This window comes from Rhamphochromis sp. 'chilingali' (genome assembly GCF_963969265.1).
Source record: "Rhamphochromis sp. 'chilingali' genome assembly, chromosome: 22".
NCBI classification, from domain to species: Eukaryota; Metazoa; Chordata; class Actinopteri; order Cichliformes; family Cichlidae; genus Rhamphochromis; species Rhamphochromis sp. 'chilingali'.
This window is the reverse complement of record NC_137950.1, coordinates 20,318,838-20,339,400: the sequence shown is the minus strand read 5'-3', so window position 1 is coordinate 20,339,400 and position 20,563 is coordinate 20,318,838. Positions and strand designations below refer to the sequence as shown.

Below are 20,563 nucleotides of genomic sequence, written 5' to 3'. Positions count from 1 at the left end.
TGCAAAAGTTTTGACGCACATTTCATGTTTTGCCTCCAAGGGGCCAGACTTTCTTGTATTTTTTAACATGGTTTTGAGCAATAGTTCTGCAGGGGGGTTGCTGCTTTTTCACACATTTTCAGTCTTTAGTCATTCCCTTCAGTTGCTCCATTTACTGTTCACTGAAGCCTCATCAGAAATGGTCTTAGTGGAAGGATGGCTGTCAAGAAGCCATTCTTAAAGAAGGGAAGTGGATGAGATGTGCCAAATTATACAAAAACTGGACTGAAAATCAGTGGCAGCGGGTGTTATGAAGCGATGAATCTAAATTTAAAATTCATGTCGGTGTAAGCCATTTGTAAAGGTGGCTGTAGGTGGAGGTTCTTTCATGGTTTGGACCTGCATTTCATCATTTGATGGAATTATGAATGCAGAAAAGTAAAAGTATGATTAGATTTTGATCCATCATGCAATGCCATCTACAAAATGCCTGACAGCAGTTTCAGTCATGGATTGGCCTCATCAGAACCCGGACCTCAACAGATACCAGAACAAAGGCAGACAAGAGCCAAAGAAGACCAATGAATGTCCAATTGGTACCAGTTATCGAGCTGTTTTTCATACCATGGGAATGGAGTGATATTTTTCCTCCCAACACTATTTATTTCTATTATCTATTCCTTTTGAAATTTTATGAAAGAAAACAGAATGATCGTGATGTAAAATTTAAAGCTGCACATGAACAGTGAAATAGAAACATGGTTTCTGATTAGAAAGAAAATAATACTACATCAACCTTAATCTACATCTTGCCAGTTGTCTGATATTGCAGAACTGTCACAGGTGGATCTAGAAAGTTTTACATGGGGGGGCAAACGAGTGTGAAGAGGTATACACAGGGTGGCAGATACCTCTTCATTAAAGTATGTCAAAATCCCTTATGTGTAAATGGAATCAACAATATATACACAAAAACACTTTAAAACGATTCATTGTATCATGATCTCTTCTTAGAAAACGAATATTTTAGGTATAATAAAACAAAAACATTTCCCCCAAATAAATACAAAACAAATACAGCAATAAAGGAATAAAAAAGACAACAAATTCAGGAAAAGAGCTTAAATTACTGTTTTATCTAAATCAAATGTCATCTATTTCTTTTAGGAGAGCTTAAGCTTAAAATAGGGGAAGGAGGGATAAATAAGGCTCTACAGCAGGGTGGGCAGTTGACCCCCTTCCCCCTCTGTAGTTCTGGAATAAGCTGTATGGTCACTGCAGCCTCGAGATTCTTGCATAATGTTACCTCTTGTTGGTTTTGGGGGGGTTATTTGTTCCTCCTTTAGGTCACGTGGAGGGGTGGGGGGCTGTTTTGCCCGTGTGTGTGAAGCAGATGGAGCTTGGTCTAATATTTTTCCTCTCCTAGACTCTGCTAATGTTCATTTTTCACTACGTCAGTCTCCAAATGCACCTACACTTGTTTACATTTACACACACATATCATTGTGTGGCTTTTTCATGTACCGACTTTGTACTTTTGCACAGTGTTATTGCGATTTACACAGCGGATGAAAGCAACAGTAATGGTTCCCTGAATGCATCATCATGCAAACGCTGCAGTGATGGCTGAGTGACGTCACTCCTCCGTGGGAGAAATCTGATGCTGCAGGTCTTGCACGTGGTCTGTTGTTTACTTCTTCCAGGAACAGTGGAAGTGCAGCCAGACAGGGGGAGGAGGGGGAGTCGGCAAAATTTTGAAACAGCTGTCCTGGATAGGGTTACCGTGGAGAGGGGGAAAAAGACGCGCAGGCTGACGTTAACGTCGGGAAAATGTCGAACTGAATTCTCTGATGTTTCCATCTTCAGAGGCTCCGTAAACAGCGCGATACCTGAACTGTACGTATTTGTTTGGCGTCAGCATGCCGCTTTGCTCTCGCTCTTTGTTCTCCTCTCTGAGGTTCGTTAAAGTTCAAGCGTCCAAAGACCGTCAACAATGCGGTTAAACCGAGTGTAGCTGTGAGCACGCCGTTAAACGCAAACAGTGCAAATGCTGGAGTGATAAAAGTTTGATTGGACTGAAAAAAGAGAAAAGAAAGGGGGACAAAAGTGTACACAAACATGCTGTTTTTACGACAACAAGGGTTTCGGTCTCCAGTTTACGAGTTAAGGGAAACATCTCCCGTTACATATAGACAAATCATTTACATTTCCTTACAATGGCGTTGTTTCTGTAAAAATACCCCCAACAACTGGAATGCTTATGCTTTTCTTTATTCTCATTTTGTTTATGTGCTTATAATGAAGACTAGAATGTTTCAGCTTGGAAGTCTGCTGAGTCAGCTCCATCTAACCTCCAAAGCGTCAGAAGCTGCCCATGGCCAAATCCCAAAGCAGACACCGACAGTACCTGACTTTTTACAAAGCGTGATGTAAGTATTAGGTCAACTTAAACCTGCACTAACCTTAGTCGTACAGTTAGTGTGTGTCAAGTAAAGTACAGGGATACACTGGCAGTGGTAAACCCCCAGGGGCACAGTTTATTTGGGGGGGGGGGGGGGGTCACTGGGCCCTAAATGGGGCTTAGAAATGATTGAAGTCCAGATCTGTCTTTTTCTTGATGCATCATATTAAAGGTGTAGCACCTGTACTCTAAGGAGCAGCGGAAGAGTCTACCCTTAAACTAGATCTTGGTCCCATTAGGTAAGAGTGTGGTGGAGAGGTGCTTTTCTACTTTATTTCAGCACAGAGTGCTTTATTGAGGCAGTAAAGTGAAGTGAGTTGCAATACAGTCCAAATCAGAAATTCTAAAAACTGTAAAGGAATTTTATTTTGTACAGCTTCCCTTTTTTTGTAGCAATATAGAAGATTTGTGTTCATAAAACAATGAAATAAAATAAAATAAGATACTTTAAATTTAAGAGACAGAATAATTCTGTAACATCTGAGAAAAAGTGGCTGTGGTCCTGCCTACCATTACAGGTAATGCATCAACCAAACCCCCAGCTAGCAGTATTGTGGGCAATAAAGCCCATAATCTTTGTTTTGTTTTTTTGGTTAAGTTGGGTAGAGTTGTCCCTTATAACAATCTTTGCCTGTAATTACTGTTCCCCTACCCATCACTGAAATCCATCCTCTGCCCATGCACTTCACTCTGAGCATTGCAGTGTCTTTCACCTCATTGTTCTTGTCCATCGCCTACAACCTGCAACCCTAACACTGGTGTCCACAACCTGTGACAGCACCCAACAGCATAATAGTGGAGATGGAGCAGCTTATGGTGATCTAATATAACCTCTATGGGGGTAGCATTGGTGGAGTTTAAAGGCAAAATGATAATTCTGCTTGCAGCTTGTACCACTGTGCTCAAGTGGAATAACAAAAATATATATTTTTACCATTTACTTCCTCTGTAGGAAACTCACCGGGCTGAAAAAGGAATATGTTTTCTGTAATCTGCGTATCCCCGACCAGCTTCAGACAACCAAAGATGACATCAACCTTGTTATCCTTTCAGGTGGGTATCTGCTGAAGAAATGCATGGAATAATATATGAAAATAATATGCATATGACATAGGGATGTAAGATTTAGCATCTCCATCTAAATGTTTAAGATTATTTAAGCGGACAACAGTTTTTGTAATCGTCTATTTTGCTGCATGCTACGAATTAAATGGCTTTAGGAAGGATAAGTTATATTCTAACAATAACACTAATATTATAAGACTAGTGACAAGGATTAATGTTTCTTGATCTCTTTGCTAAGGTCATGGGATCTTCTGCATAGATGTTAAACCCTGGAGAGGCACAGTGTCTGCTCACAACCAAAACTGGCATGTGCAAGTGAAAGAAGAGGAGCAGAACTTTACCAATACGTGCATTGAGCAGATTGAAGATCCACTCAAAGCTATCATGGTAAAAAAATTTTAAAAAAAGACAAGTTTTATCTGAAATGTTGCAATGGCTCCATGAAAACCTAAATGTCAAACTGTCTGGCACACTTGAGTCCAAGGTCCAACCAATTGTCCAATACACTGTTTTCATCCAAACTGTGGTCGGGTTAAGAGATTCTGAGTCACTATAACAATTTATATGGAAATTTTAAATACAGAAGTGCTTCCTAAACTTCCTAAGTGGGCACTCTTCATTTGAAAGGCCATAATTGTATTCACGGTTTGAGGAGGGTGGGGGTGGGGGGTGGGAATGAAAGCAGGCAGGTGCCTAAACACAGCTGTCACCTTATGTGGCTGGGTCTGTTAGGAGTCATTCATTTCCATTTCTATAGATGCTCAAATTGGACTTGAAGCTTGACAGAACAGTTCAATGGCAAACACACACTGCAATATTGAAACGTGTTCTGCGTGAATTGGATCTATTAACTTCATTAATCTACACAAAACACGACAAATTTGAGGTTACATAATTTCTCTAAATGGGCCCTCTTTGAAATTTAAAAGTACAGTGTGTGATTCAGGTCATTGCAGGAGGAATGTTGAGACATCCTGTGAATGTGAGCGCATGCTAAACTTGATGAGTCTCAGCATTGTTCACGTAAATACTGGAACATTTAATAAGTTAATCGGCTGGCCTTTAAATTCGATAACTGCTGAACATTTTGCTACTTTTCTCCAGGTGTTTTATGCAAAGTGGATATCAGTGTTGGATGAAACAAATCATCTTTTTAACCAAAACGATCCAGGCGTCTGAAAAGGTTTTTATTACTTAGATACTAATAAAGAAAATGAAATAATAAGTATCTACCTAATGTCTGTCTCTTAGACTAAAACAGCAAACTTATGCAGTCATTTGAAGAGGAGTGGAGTGTCTGTGCGCCAAAGTCTCTTCTTCCCCAGAATCATCTTCCTCTCACCAGATTGTGAACTGGATAAGGAGCTGAGGAAGAAGAGGGAGCTGGTCTCCCACAGCCAAATAGAGGACTTCCTCAAATCTTTCAAGGAGGGCTATATTGCCTGGATATCAGATGCGGTGACGCCCTCCTGGATCTCTGGTGAATATGCATTAACACTTCGCTCAGTGTTCCAACACATTGCAAAAAGAACTGATCTATAATAACACGATATATGTCTGTTATTATGTCCTAAAACTTGTGAAAATATCCACTGCTGCCTAAAGTTCTGGTGGAATCAATCGAAAATTTACAGACACTCATCATGGGCTTGAATGTCTTGGTAATTTGTACAGCATACATTTATCAATTTTTAATTTATTTAGGATTTTCTCTAATCCATACATGGCCAAAGTATCAATACAGGCCTAATATAAACATATACCCCCACTAATATTTGGTTAACTGTTCCTTAGTAAGTTCCACACCTTTGATTGCCATCAACAAGTGTCTTGCATAATTCTGCCTGGATATATGTTTAAATTCTATCGTCCCGATAACGATATAAATCACAAAAACATTTTCTGTAAATTCTGTGAATCTCGGGCAGCTCGACTTGCGGGAAGTGTTTCCAGCTGCCCGTCAGGTACCTGGAGTCGAGTGTTTTAACCGATGCATGAAACGATACATTTTTGGACATAAGTTGTAACGGCTGCCGTTTTCTTTGTGAGTATTTATTACACGGCGTGCTGCGGGGAAAAGCCTGTTCTTACGTTTGAGTCTAAGGTTTATTTTTTAGCACCTGGCGTCTCTTTTTTGCTTCTCATCCCTAAATAATCTGCTCTTTCACGTGATTCAGTTTATTTTGAAAAGTCTCAACAGGATCTTGAGCTTTATTGTGAAAGGTTTATGTGGAACATAAACAAGCAGACACGCAATCCGTCCTTAGTGTGGTTATATTAAATATAAGAGAAAGAGAGAACTTTAAGAAATTAATATAGCCACTACAGTGACCATCAAAACGGAGAAAAAATATTGCCGTAAACAGTTTATTTTGAGACACCACGAAACAAATGATAGCGTAAAATTAAAGATAGACGTTTTTATATCGTCATCCGATATATATCGTTATATCGAACAGCCCTATCATCCACTTTGTGCAATACACGACTACCACTGGCAGCAAAACAGCCCTAGAGAGTGATGCTACCACCAACAGGATAGTGATGCTAGCATTCTAGCAATTTCTAATTCATGGCAGGCTTGGTGGTTCCTGAGTTGGTCCTGAGCATGGTAACCATTTTCTTCTCATTTGGCAAAGATGTCATACATTTGAATAACTTGTACTTTCATACAGTTGTTTGAGCTGATGGTCTTGGAATCTGCAGTTTACCAATCCCTCCAAGAGACCATCTCAACTTCTGTAACTTTATAGTGCTCCTTAGATCTTCACTGAGTTCCTTCTCCATTGTTCTACGTGTTGATCAATCCAACGAGAGCTGTCAAACATATCCTTTTTATGAGAAAGAGAAACTTAGTTGGCCTTGGCCTTGTCAAGTTAAAAGACATCGTATAATTTTTAGCACTACTTATTAAAATGTTGAAGTAAATGTATGTATAGATTTTAGCCTTTATTTATACTTTTGACCGTGTGTGGATTAGAGGCAATCCAAAATCAATTCACAATTGTGAACCCCTTGTTTTATGAAGATCTATGCTGTGCAATTATTCCAACCTGTAAACAGAACAGTTCAAAGAAATCATTTACGACCCAAATTACCATGACATTCATGGGGTTTTGTAAACTTCTGACTTAAATTTAGCAATAATTATGACTAAATTGGCAAAGGCTCATAAAAAGCCAGTTAAACTTGTGTTTTTCTTGACCTGCAGGTCATCTGTCGTACAGGCAGATGGAATCAGTGCGAGACGTCCTGAGGAGGGTGGGAACGTGGGATTTGGTGCGGCTGCACTGTGGCGAGCAGCTAAAAGGAGACTTCCAGAGCTGCCCGTATATCGCTCTCAACCGCCAGGAGACGGACACCCTCGAGTTTTCCAGTGTCAAGACCCTTTCTGCTGACTCGCTTTGGGCCCTGCTGGGACACGTTCCTCAGGTCAGTCCACTACTGTGGTTCTGATGAACCAGTCACAAACATAAACGCCATTTGTAACTTGGGATCGAATGCTTTGTCCAAATGATAATGTGAAGCATCACGCTCATCATGAACCAGCAGGTGGCAGTAGCACTTTATGACTGCCTCCATCAATTATCCTCTGTTGTTCTGGTAACTGGAAAAACACAGGTTTGATTTGTGCTGAAGACCCCCAAAACATGACACCAATTTCACAGTTATTTGAATGCAATTAGGATCATTTCTGTTTAGAAGTATGAGAAAATTACTGTATAAACACAGATGAAGTGATACAGTTTAGCAATTAAGATAAGAAAGTGAACCGTTTTTTTTTTTGTTTTTTTTCACCACACCACAGAGAGCGGTCTAACTGAGTACAGTGTTCAGCATTTAGATATAAATTAATTTAAATTGTACTGACCAATTTTCCAAACAAATGCTTTTTTCACAAAATGTAAATTTGGTTCTTTTTTTTTTTTTTTAAACCAGTTCGACCACCTACACTCTTTCTCTCTCAGATCATTTTAATGGACACCCTGGGTGTTATTGAAGCGTTAGGGCAGGTATTTTGTTTGCATCACAGTAATTTGAGCTGATTAAAATTGATTTTATGTTTTGGGTTAATAAGCAGATTTCATTCAGACTCGGTAAATGTTGCCTCTCGGGATGCGATTGGCAAATCTTAGCAGTCACTAGAGCAATGACCGAAAAAGGTGGTTTATATAGAAGTTAAATTGCAATGATGATAGAACGTTAGATTCACACACAAAAAATGTCATTTCGTTACATTTTCTTTTCTTCCAAAAAGCAGGATCGAACCTTTAATTATTTTCACTTGGCAGTGGTGCCTCTTTTCTGCTTGTCAGTTAACTAAATGTTACCTCTTTAAAGACCAGCGAGTGCGACCCAGCTCAGCATCCATTACAGATTCACACCCACCCTCGAACACCCAGACACTCAGCCTGCGATGTCCATGCAAGCCTGCTCAGGCATTAGTTTGCCCCCACCACCACCCAGCACCCCAGACTGTATGTACTCTCCCCCCTCGCCTCCAGCTGCTGTGTATTTGATACATGACCCAGCAGTCATTAGACAGTCTCCAGTGGGCTCTTTTCTTGCCCAGGGGGACACAAAACATGACAAGAAAATATATTATTTTCAAAGAGATATTTGCAAATGGAGGCACAGTGATGCAAACCTCATCCTCATATTAAAAACAAAAAAAAAAGGAAATTGGAGAATAGATGGTTAATATGCTTTTGTGAAATTGGTTTTATTTCTCTGATCGGTTTCTAGGTGTGTTGATGCAGTCCGCACCGGGGGAAATCGACTTTAATATTTGGAGGTTTTGCCTTTTTAATTCACTGTGTCACCTACTTTGTCTTTAGGAGAGAAAAAAATGCTCTCTGCTCATGTGCAGCAGCTGCCAGGGGAAGTTTGGGGGGGCAGCAAAGAAACCTGATAGCTACCCCCATTTTCAGAGCCTACAAATAATGCATGCTTTTGATTTTTTTTTTTTTAACTTGTAAACACAGGCTAGAAGATCTCCAACATGACCTACGATTTCTCTCGGGCATCTGTTAGGTTGCATGAAGTGGCACCAGATGCATTCAGAAAGCTGCCATGGAGGCAGTAGGTGTGTATTCTGTGAGCGCAGGCAATTACTCTGCAGAGAATGGGATGTCTACATGCACCAAAGTGGAGAATGATTGAGTGGAGTGGCTGTAATTTATTAATTATGGTCTATATTCTTAGACCACGGTTCTGGCTTCATTCAATTTGTATGGATTGAGGGGTAATTACGGTGTGTGTGTGTGTGTCTGTGTGTGTTAAGGAGAAAGAAAGAGCTGAAGATCTATTCATGTCATAATTTAAAGTGCAGGTTACTTGTGATATTCATCTTCATATTGTCCCCTCTTCTAATAAGGCCAGTTCATATAATGCAGTTTATTCAAGAGAAGACCCTGATTTAAAAAAAAAAAAAAAAAAGTTTCTGACTTGCAGTCAGCCTATACAGAGCATCTATTAATTGCAGAGCTGTGAAGCAACAATTAAGTTCTTTTGAGCGTAACTTGACTACACAGCCCCTCCTAGCTGATTAATAGAGGCAAAGCCGGTAGGTGAAAATCTGCAAATTCACAGACAACATCTTGGCTAACGGAGAATGGTACAAATAATCAGATCTCGGTTGCCGGAGATACATCTCGTCTCCCTGACGAGCTACAGATTCCACACAAATGTAGCTTGTTAATTTAACTCCACCATGACATTCCTCTCCATTTGGCCATCTCCCAGGCTGCACGCGTCACGGGCCTGTAATGGACAGCTGGTGCACTTGGTGCTTAGCACAGAAAAGGCAGAGAGGGTAGACATCAACTGCTTTGTGTGATAATGAATGGAGGCACACAAAAGGCCAGGAGCAGGCCATTTACAAAGCCTGCAAATTCTGCTGTCTAAATAGATAATATTGTCAGCCACTGTGTCTTTTGGGGTTTCTTTTACTGTAGTGAAAAAAACAGCATTCACCCCTTTGAGGTAAATATATGCCTTCCCCATTACTCTTACTTTCAAATATTTATGATAATCATTAGAAACCATATTCTATGTGTTCTGTGTGAGCATGGCTATAACTCCACTTATCAAAGGATCTGTTTCACTAAAAGAAAAAAAAAGAAAGAAGACAACTGTAGTTTTTTTTTCAGTTATGCAAAATTAAACAAAGCACACTTTAAAGTTGTGTCACTGAGACTACAATTTAGGCGCTAATTTCAGATTCATAGCTCACTTATTTCATTGCGTACCCAACAAGCCTGTAGGGACGCAGTGCGTAGGATGATATCTCCATTGTGGAAAAGTTTTCAAAGAAAAGTTTTTAGATTGATTTTTTTTTCTAGAAAGAAAGATCTATTGGTTGCATTGCATTTCCCCAGCAGAGATGAAAATTATGTGGACACTACCATGATGTTCAGATTTCTGTAATTGGAGGATCGCTCTCGAAAGGAAACTGGAATTGGAAATAATTCGCGCCAAAGAGCGTGTAGGAAGCTACGGAGGAAAAATAACCATGCAATTACGCATGAGAAGAGTGCTGCAGAATCACAAGTGTCTGTAATGAACTAGTGAAGACACCGGCACTTATACAGTGGAAGGCAATGATAAAAGCTGCCTTGTAATAGCATGTGATTAAACTTAGTAAAAAAAAAGAAAAAAAAATCTATTTTTTCACTCGAGCACTGAACCGCAGTGAAGAGTCCCGTGGAGAGATTCTGCATCTGTCAATTTGAAGATGACTCAATGTGTTTCCTCCAAATTCATCACCCAGCATGCAGTTCCAGTCATTTTAGAGGGCTCTTCAAGTGCTCTTTTGTTAATTTAGTTAAACATGAAACGTTAGAGTTCATGTTTTACACATTCCTACTTAACACAGGTGGAGTTTGAGTTTCACTAAATTTGAATACATGTTTAAGATTAAGCTCCAAGCCATTATTATTCATTAGCAAATAATTTCCGTGAATGTGGAATGAGCCCGGGTTTGCAGGGCACTGTGGGTAATAATATCTGCTCTACTGCATGCATATATATAGAATATTGTTAATTTGTATACTTTGTCTAGAAAATACAGCGCGTGCATTAATAGGGTTTTGTAATATGGTTGCAGTAACAGGATTTTCTTTTTAAATATGTTAGCACCATTAATATGAAGTTCCATGCAGTGAACTGTATTTCAGGGCGATTCTTCACTCAGTTCAAATATCCGAATGTTCAGCTATGTAAAATATTCACTTGAACATTTTCAACATTCAAATGTTGAATTGAAAGCATAATAAATATTGCATAGGTACATTTTAAAAAATTAGAAGATCAAAACTCTGTCTTTGATTCTTTTGCAAGATAAATAAAGAATTAGAACGAATTTTTTTCCCTTTTTTGTGCAGTTTTACAATTAAACAACAACAAAAATAAAGTATTTTGAAATGAAAATCATTAGCTATGTCCCTTACTATATGATTCTGTGATCACCTGTGAAACCATTATTGAATTGTTGCACAATCCTTTGTCATAGCACATTTAATAAGACCATGTAAGCTTCATAGATATCTTTTTTTTCCCCAGTTCTGTGACATTATCTAATTTGGCATTAAATGCTGGTTTTAGTATTTAAAAGAAACTTTTCTGCGGTCATTGGCCAACATGTTCATTTTTATCTCTGTAGGCTCAGTTATTTGTTTTATGGATTCAGGATATTAGAGTGATCCCCGCAGCATAGGTGCTAAGATATGATCAATAGGGATTCATGAATAATGAAGAGGCCGAGTGGAGCAGAGGCACTTAATTACAGCTTCGAAAGCCATTCTCGTTAATTGAGGAGAATAAAGGTGCTGAAGTGGCTTAAACGGCAAAAACTGTAATTTTTTTAAATTATTAAAAAAAATTTTTTTGTCACTTTTCTTTTTTTAAATTACAGCAAGCCTCTACCTGAAAGCCAGATGGATCCAAGTTCTCACCTTTGTTTTCAAATAGATACATTTGTATTTTATATTTAGTTTATTTTTGTTCTCAGGCTTTCTTTGACCATTTGTGAGCAGACTCTCGTTCTTTTAATGTAAATGCTAATATGCTGCATATCCAGACAGTGTGTGACTGCTGTGCACTGCAGATACAGTATATAATTGACAGCCCTGCCATCTGTTACAGTTATGTGAAATTATGGATAAACTAGTTAACAGACACTTTGGCCCATTGTCTGTTGTTTTGATAATCACCCTTAATAACGGACGGCATCAATATGGTCTTTAAACCTGATTTGGGAGTTAATGGAGTCAGATGGGGGCAGTCAGTGTATGCTCTGGGGGTAATGCTGTTAGAGATGTTCGTAAAGAGCAAATTAAATCAGTCATAGATTGTGCCCTCTCAAGTCAGCCAGACAACCAGACCTATTGAGGAGAAAAAGGAGGGGGATTCATATTTTAACCTCTCGCAGAAAATGCACTTATGTGGATGGAAATACAGTCAGAGCTGGGTGACTGCATGCAAATGGTTATTGCCCAGCCTAATGGCTTCCTGTTAGCTGAGGCAGGTTGGAAGGGGAGTCATATCTAATCGGAACTTAACCGGGCATTTTTTAAAAATATATATAATTTATTTATTTCTTTTTGTGGCCTCAGACGAGCACAGTGATTAACATGGACAGTAATGTCACCACCTCTATCTTAATGGATAGGGTTGGGAGTCAAATAGAAACTCGTGATATGATTCAGTACGTTACCCAAGATAACATTGGTATCACAGTACAGCCATTCCAAGATTCATATAAATGAAAGGAAAAAAAACAACAAAATACAGAATTTAAATGTTTAAATTAATTGATATTCACTTTATGTCTCTAGCTCTCTGATTTGCTCTGATACGTTTCATGGTATAGATTCAACAAGGTGCTGGAAACATTCCTCAGATGTTTTGATCCATATTGAAATGATAGCAGCACACAGTAGCTGCAGATTTTTCTGCTTGCACAACTATGATGCAAATCTTCTGTTCCACCATATCCCAAAGGTGCTCTATTGGACAAAGGTCTGGTGACTGTGCAGGCTCTTCAGTGAACTCACTGTAATGTTCAAGAAACTAGTTTGGGAGAGGTTTGTGACATGGTGCATCATCATTATGGAAGAAGTAACCATCAGAAGATGGGTCAGCAACAGTACTCGAGTAAGATGTGCCATTTAAATGATGCTCAGTTGATACTATGGGCTCAAAAAGGTATTCTCAAAAGAATATCCCCCAACCCATTATACTGCCACTGTCAGCCTGAATTGTAGATGAACTAATGCTTTCATTTTGCCAAATTCTAGCCCTCTATTCAAAGCTCTCTTTCCTAGCGGTTCATGTCCCGCTCATGAAGGATCTGGTGTTTTGCACGCCTTCCTCCACTTCTTCCTATCCAGAGCGTCTTCTGGTGTGACATTCGCAGCCTTCATATCATTTTTGATTCGGTCCATCCAGAGCTTTTTTTTTGGTCTTCCTCTTGGCCTGTTACCGGTCTAATCGTTGGGCTGTTTTAGCGATGGAGTTCTCATCGCTAGGGACTACGTGGCCGTACCATCGGAGCCTCGACTCTCGCATCTTGTCCGTGATTGCCACTTCCCATCGTTTCTTGACGTCTTCGTTCACTCATTCATCACTAACATTTTTCCAATCTTCTACTGCCCAGTTTTGGTGAGCCTGTGCAAACGGTAGCCTCAGTTTCCTGTCCTTAACTGATAGGAGTGACACCAGGTTGTGGTCTTCTGCTACTCTTACCCATTAGCTTTGAGGTTTTAAATGTTGTGTCATCAGAGATGTTCTTCTATGTGCTTTGATTGTAACAAGTGGTTATATGGCAGTCTGGCCATTCTCCCCTGATGTCTGGTATCAACACAGCCATTCCTGATGCCCGTTTTGACCATTTGCAGGTCATCTTGACCATGTCTACACGCTTAAATGCATTGCTGTAGTGTGACTGGCTGATTAGCTGTTTGCATTAATAAGCAGTTTAACAGGTGAATTTAACTCAGTGGGTGAATGTATTGTAGAGATAGAGATTGGACTCAGAATATGGGATGCTGTTTACATTTCTTTTCTTTTTTCTTTTTTTTAATATCTTGTAACCTCAAAAAATTAGCAGGTAAAAACAAAATCTATTATGTATTAAATTAGAATAAAGCTGGCTTATTTAATTTAGCCGCTTCTATGGGGGGGGGGGGGACGACACTTTTGGCTGATTGTTAATCAGATTCTGTTTTGTGTCTTAATGGAAAATCATTGAGTCAGATCATCAAGATCATGACTTGAGTTGAATCAAATTACCGCTGGTAGTCACTCACTCAACAGATTGTTAATATATTCACCTTCCGAGCCAAACCACACAGTGCTTACCTAATTGCCTTGCAAACCATTTTTGGTCCATTTCCATGACATTTGGCCCATCGACAAAGAGGTTTGGTGCACCAAAGGTGTGTTACTCAGTGTCCCCCCCCCCTCTGTCCGTGTCTAGTGAGACACGAAGTGGAACAAAGAGCCCGTCGTCTGAAGCTGGTGTGGCTTTACGCTCACTCTGAGTTCACCTGAAACACTGCACCATGGCTCCAGGTAACAGCCTCTGCTGACTGATACACCGCTGGGATTCTTTGACTTTATCAGGGGAAGAATCTGAACTTTGTGAATGGCAATACATGCAGGTGGTGACATGTCCCTACCCAATTACACAGTTCCTCGGATTTGTCATACCTGTCAGACCTTAATGACCAGTAAATACATTTATACAGAAATAATTCTGTAGTCACAATTAAACATCATTGATTCATGTTGGTTTTATTAGCAGAAGTGATTTAGGATGCCTGAACGGTCTTTAAAAGAACTAGCTCTGAATCTGTACCGTGGAGATCCCTGCAGATGGGAGATAAGGAAACCACTGGAGATGTCTATCAGCAATTTGCATGGAGAAGTTTTCAGAGAATGAGTTGTCTTGTTGAGTATAAGAGGTTAAAAGGTGAACAGTGAACCAGACATAGGATTTATGACTAGTAGCAGACGGTAAATAAGAAGAATGAGTTTGTCTTGTTGAAATGTGAGGAGTGATGTCATTCACATGGCTTCTGCGACACTGAAAGTGAGAGGGAGATCAGGGTAGACACCGTTAGGTGAGCTCTCAGCCCTTTGTGTGACACCCAGCCTTAGCCCCAAGGGTCTTGTTCTTTCCATGAAATGCACCATTTTGGCCTGCTGGTGCTTGAAGTAGCGATGGTTCCCTTACAATTGTGAACAAATCACAGAAAAACCTAATACCTAATTTTAGTGACTTTAAAGTGTTCGTTTTGGCTTATTGGAGAGTGTGTCGCCGTGACACGTTGCAATACATCTTAAGTGTCGGATAGAGATTGCACTTTAAATGACATTTTGGTTTCTATCAGCAGCTACTTTACTTTTTTTTCCTTCTGCTGCAAGTCAGATACAGCATGATCTTTTACTCTTTAACACACCCTCTCATTCACTTGAGGGATAACATGCAGTGACAGTTCCTGTACCTGGCACGTGGTCCGTGCTGAGCAACATCTGGCAGGCAGCTTGTCTAGACCACACAGAAACTTGTTTTGCTCTTTTGTATTTGAAATCTGTAGCTTACCTACTTGGTAACTATTGTTTGGCGGATGATGCCGCAGAAATGGACGATGATGAATTTAAATGGCTGTAAATTAAATTTGACACAATTCATCTCTACGCTAACATTCTCAGACAGGATTTATGTATACTCCAAAGCAACCACGGGCAGCAAATTAGCATGGTTGTTACTGTAAATATGTTTCTTAATATAATTTGCAGGATTGTTCTGCGGCGGGTTTTATAGCTTCCCTGCTTCAGTGTGGGTTTTATATTGTCTGCCTCTTGTGCACTACAAGTATGGAAGTACTCAACTTTGGCTCCATTAAATCAGCTAATTGCTGATTATGAACTATTGCGCTGCGCTGTGATTTGTTAGAATAATTCCTTTCTGATGTCTTTGTCTCGGTTTGTGTGCCTCTCTGCCACCAGCTGTCATTAAGCTATTTTTTCATGTATCCCAAATTAATAGACACTCACTCACTCTGAAGTGTCTGATGCTATTGTAGCAGAAGCCACATGGCATTTGGCCAAGGCTGCAATATAAGATGCAATTGTTTAGCTTTTTTTCATCTTTATCCCTGTTTTAATGCACAGTAATAAGTAAGTAAATGCTGGAAAGATGTGTGTCTGAAATCGCAGTGGCCTTTGTTGTAGATAATTAGGTTAGCAGCAAGAGTGTGCAGGTGTTGAGGGTGTACTGTGTGCTCATGTTGTGTTATCGACTTGCTCATATTCGTAGGCTGTCAGGGGTGTCGCACTTTCCATCAGCCCCAAAGCTCACCAACCTCTTCACTATTAAAATGATCACTTTCAATAGCAGACAAAGGAAAGAGGGAACATATCTAGTGCAGGGTATTTTCCCCACCTCTAATGCTTATCTGCCTTTTGATGTCGGCGTAATAAAAGGCCTATTGGGCTTTCACAATGACCTGCAAAATGGACAAGGGCCGATATACTGGGCTCTGACTGTCGCTACCATTAACTAAAAGGCCCAGACATTATGGAGAGCCGGGGATGAAAGTACATGGAAAAAATAATAATAATTGAAAAATTGCCTAATGCTAAAGTGAAAGAAAATGGAACTGTGAAAAGGCACTGTAATATTCTGTTATCCCCGGTAAATGCAGCCAAACAAGAGATGCAGCAAGGCATTCTTTTTGAAATGGATGTGGTTCAATTACCTGCATGTCTAAATCTAGTTAAGGCTTCCATTGTCGGGCTCGAAACATAACAGGCAGTTTTTGTAGTGTTAAAGCGTATTATGCCCTACAACCTACATAGAATCAAGAGAGGTATGACTCCATTCAAGATGCGGAGGGAATTAAAATTCACAGTGAGACCGAGGTTAATTTATTATTTAGTCTGTTTCGGGCTACCGTTTGGATCACTGTTCTAACAGAGTTCGAGCTCAATATTCGAACAAGCTTGAAAAGAACGTTTCTAAATATGTTTTAAGGAGTATTGAAGGATTAGCATCCAATAGAAGCAGAATCTGGTTTGTTTTACTGTGTAAAACAGTTGACCTAATTCAGACTAGACTAGGCCATGCAGACGGGCATTATATTGATGAACAAAACTAGCAGACTGGCAAATATTTTACTAGTTTTACCTTTTCTTATATAATTTATAATTTCTTTGATATTATGTATTATTTATATATTCAGTTATAAGACACACAAAACCCAACCTGTAAACCTTGAGTTTGATGTTTAAGTAAATGCCTTAATGTTGGTGTTGTCTGTGATAATCTAAAAAAAGAAAAACATGTGCCTTTACCCTGTAATTTAAAAAAAGATAGTAATATAGTGCATGTATTATTTTGTTTGGTCAATAATTTAAGATCCCAGTTGTAATACACATTGTACACATCTTACCTGAAATGTACCTGCCCACTGATCAGTTAACCTCAAACTGCTGACTTCATAGTAAATAACTGAACGTCTATATTTAAATCTGTTCTGTATATAATACATGAAAAATTAACAACTACAAAAAATGTCAAATTAAAAATACAGTTTTACAATTTATAACATTTTAAAATTTACATGGGGTCATGCAGTCTTGGTGGTCGTCAGGAACGCCTTCTACTTTACCATAATTAATCATCATCTGTTGAGCTATATGTCTGTGATATCCAAGAACTTTATTTCTAATTCCATATTCCATATTTAGAGGTAAGTCAGATACAGATTTTGGTATTATAATACATCTTTAAAAAAACAAAACATAGATGGTAATAATCGCTGTATGCGTGTCAGTGTTGGCGCAAGGTTTCATTCAAGATTGGCCCAGCAGTTAAGGATGGGAGGAGATGGGGTGCATACAGATATATATGCATACGCTACAATTATTTTAGTAAGGTTTACATATTATAAATTGATTCTATAGTGTTGTGGTTTACACATTCAATTGCCAAGTCGCTGGTTTTATTCTAGCGCAAGACATAAATCCCTTTTTGGGTCGTGGCATCTGCCGTTAAAACTCATATGCAGAGACACCCATTGTAACAAGGAGCAGGTGAAAGTACCTTCATTCAACATTGTTATAAACTGATACAGTGATAACAAAAGAAACTGTAGATTTTCCAGCCATGAAAAACATCATTACCTGAAGTACTACTTTAGTACGTTGCAGGTGTGATGCATCTAAATATATACCAGTACCTTCTACTTCAGTTTTATAGAGAGCTTAAAAGACAACAGCTGAAAAACCTCATTCAAAATGCAATTCACTGCATCAGTAACTTAAAATCCAACAGTGGAACAGACTTTCTTTCTGAGTTATATGTTGTAGATGGTATTGGAAATTAAATTAATCTGGAAGTGACTTTATGATTCGGCTCTATACAAATTCATATAGTTATCATGTAGATCATCTTGATGTCTAAAAAAAACCTCCCAAGTATAGTTTATTTTTATCCTATTATTCCTTAGAATACCCACGAAGTATAATAGATTGCCAAATCTAGACTTCTGGGGAAAGTTGACCTCAAGGTAAACAAAGATGTTTACTTTCTACACCAATAAAATAAGTCATTTTTTCCACCGGGCAGAATGACTTTCTCCCCCCCACCCCACCACCACCACGTAGGTTGTATACACGGTCCTAAAACCAAGAAATATCCAACAAAATTTCTAATTATTTCTCTCTTTGGCACTTTGCAGGTAACCGTTAAAATGTATAAGCGTGGATCTAACAGCTGGCTGGGGAAGTCCCTGAATGCCACCACCACCATCCCCTCCAACACCTCTGTGATCTTCAGGATCAGCGGCGAAGAATCAGATGCTAAAATCCCAGCAAACGCCATTCACAGCATCACGCTCAGCATATGACTGTGTGGAGATAATACAAACAGGATCGCCATCGCAACATGGCACTGAAGAAGCAAGGGGAAGAAAAATTGCTTACTTGTGTGTAGCATTTTTTAAAAACTGAGTGCATTTTAACATGCAGTGATTGTACTTTGCAATATTGTAGGACTTCCAGATGTTTTTATGTGCGCATTTATCGGGGAAAAAAGGAAAAAGAAAAAAGGTCCCATTTGCCAATTTCCCTGATTCTCCTTAGTGACAATATTATGTTAATGTAGATGGTTTCAGACAATTAGCACGATTAGCTTTCTCTTGTTTTGAATTTCTAGAGCTGGCCCACACTTTACACTAGCCATTAATTAATCATTATGCAAGCTGATTGTGTCACACCGATTTAGGACTGAAGTGTTTAATGTGTTAATTGTGGCGGTTAAAAACCGGTGGCCTCTGGCACGTCGAGGGCCGAGGATGTAACTGCCTCTGTGGGTTTAATCGGAAGTTATTTACGGTCTGTTTAGACAGTGGAACTGTAAGGTGCTTTATTAATATGCTCCACCGCACGGAGGAGATGATAACTATTCAAGAGCACACAGGCACAGCAACCAGCACCATTCATAACTGTGTCTGAGTCACTTTCCATCAGTTGCCCAGGCTTCCACAGCTGCGCTAACAGCTAGCAATTGCATTTACTGGGCCTGGCAGTGGTCATAATGAAGTTATTCCCAACAGGATATCAGTGCCTTTAGCTAACAGCTCTCTCTGTTGATGGTATCTTTCTGTATGGCATGTCTACCTGAAACATCATTACACTGTACTCAAGCTACTCGCTTTTTCAAATGTCTGTTTACTGGTTTACCTGAGGGGTAGATCATCTGTAGTTTTAAAGCCATCACTCAGTTGTTTACATTGGTTGCTGCACATTTTTGAGACTGGTTGTTTTGTGGTTTGAGTCAACATTGCTTGAAATTATAGGTGTTTTCATGAATTTATTGCCTATACATATTTAAACCTACATAGTCCTCAGGAACTGTTTTCTCCAAAGCACTTGACAAACAATATTTGCAATATCAGATGGTCTGGTATGGGAAGGACTTCAAGGAAATATCTGATAAGTGGTGGGTGCATGCACGTTTTACTGTAATTTCATTATACATTGAACCATGCTTCTCAGTTGATTTATTCAGGCATGCTTGCTTGATTCATTGGTGTGTGGGGTTTTTAGGTCATTGAGTTATCAAGTGTTATCAAATGTTTGTACCACGTGTTGTTGTAATAAAGAGATGTGATTATTGGTTGGTTCAGTTAGTTATTTTTACCATTTTGGACTGAAGTGGCCTCAACCATCTCAGTCCTATTTTTGTTGTTGTTTGTTTGTTTTATTTCTGTAGTGTCGTTATTGAATCATCTTAGGATACAGCAGAATAACAGGAATGGTTTGGAATCAGCCGATGCAGCTCTATCTCTGTAGTTCTTAGATATTATGCTGCAGCATTTTGGTTTAAATTCTGGTGTTTTAGAGTCCAAACTATCGTAATGTTCTTAATCATCCAAACGTAACAAATGCATATTAGTGTCTCTATTTCATGATTGTTGGTCACCACTGTTGTTACTTTGCTATGACGGAGTCGTGACATAAATAATTTGAAACTGTTTTTCAAATATTTAAGAAGTAAAAGTGAGGTTTGCTGAAAGACTTGGAAAAAAAGTAGGGTTTTTAGGTAGATGTTTTTACTTATATTTAATATTGTACCTAATTGCTTCCCTAAAGCTATAAGGTATCTGTAATAGTGAACCCCATATACAAAGTCATTTGTCACTACTGGGCCACAAGGTTTCTTCAAAGCCTTATTAGTGAGATGGAGGGCATCCATCAACAGCTTACCCTGCTCTTTGAAAGCATGCAGCATGTCTCCAGCACAGTAAAAGACTGGAGATTAGGAATGGATGGCTGGCCACAGGGACAAAGAAAAGTCTGTTGGACAGCGCTGTGGTGACTGGGAGGGGAGGCTGAGCGGAAATGGACATGGAGATCAGACCAGAACATAGTGTGACAATGTAACAAGGTAAACTGATCCAGGCTGTAATTCCTCTAAAAAACTGAATCAATGAGGGTTCTGTTAAAATGGAAATTCTCCAGGATATCGAGTTTAGGTGAATCTGG

General features: G+C 39.2%; 1 protein-coding gene across 2 annotated transcripts; it reads left to right on the top strand.

The window, feature by feature from the left end:
• Positions 1–1,624: 1,624 nt before the first annotated feature.
• Positions 1,625–19,693, top strand: LOC308390496 (uncharacterized protein). 2 transcript variants are annotated; one of them, XM_080872567.1, is made up of 7 exons: positions 1,625–1,875; positions 2,289–2,408; positions 3,393–3,493; positions 3,744–3,892; positions 4,757–4,985; positions 6,717–6,937; positions 18,256–19,693. In XM_080872567.1, the coding sequence occupies exons 1-7, from the start codon at positions 1,640–1,642 to the stop codon at positions 18,421–18,423; spliced, it is 1,224 nt and encodes a 407-aa protein (XP_080728693.1). In that variant the 5' UTR covers positions 1,625–1,639; the 3' UTR covers positions 18,424–19,693. The 2 variants fall into 2 exon arrangements, with proteins under 2 accessions (XP_080728693.1, XP_080728694.1); XM_080872568.1 differs by having other exon boundaries at positions 1,735–1,875; positions 2,284–2,408.
• The last annotated feature ends 870 nt before the right edge of the window (positions 19,694–20,563 follow it).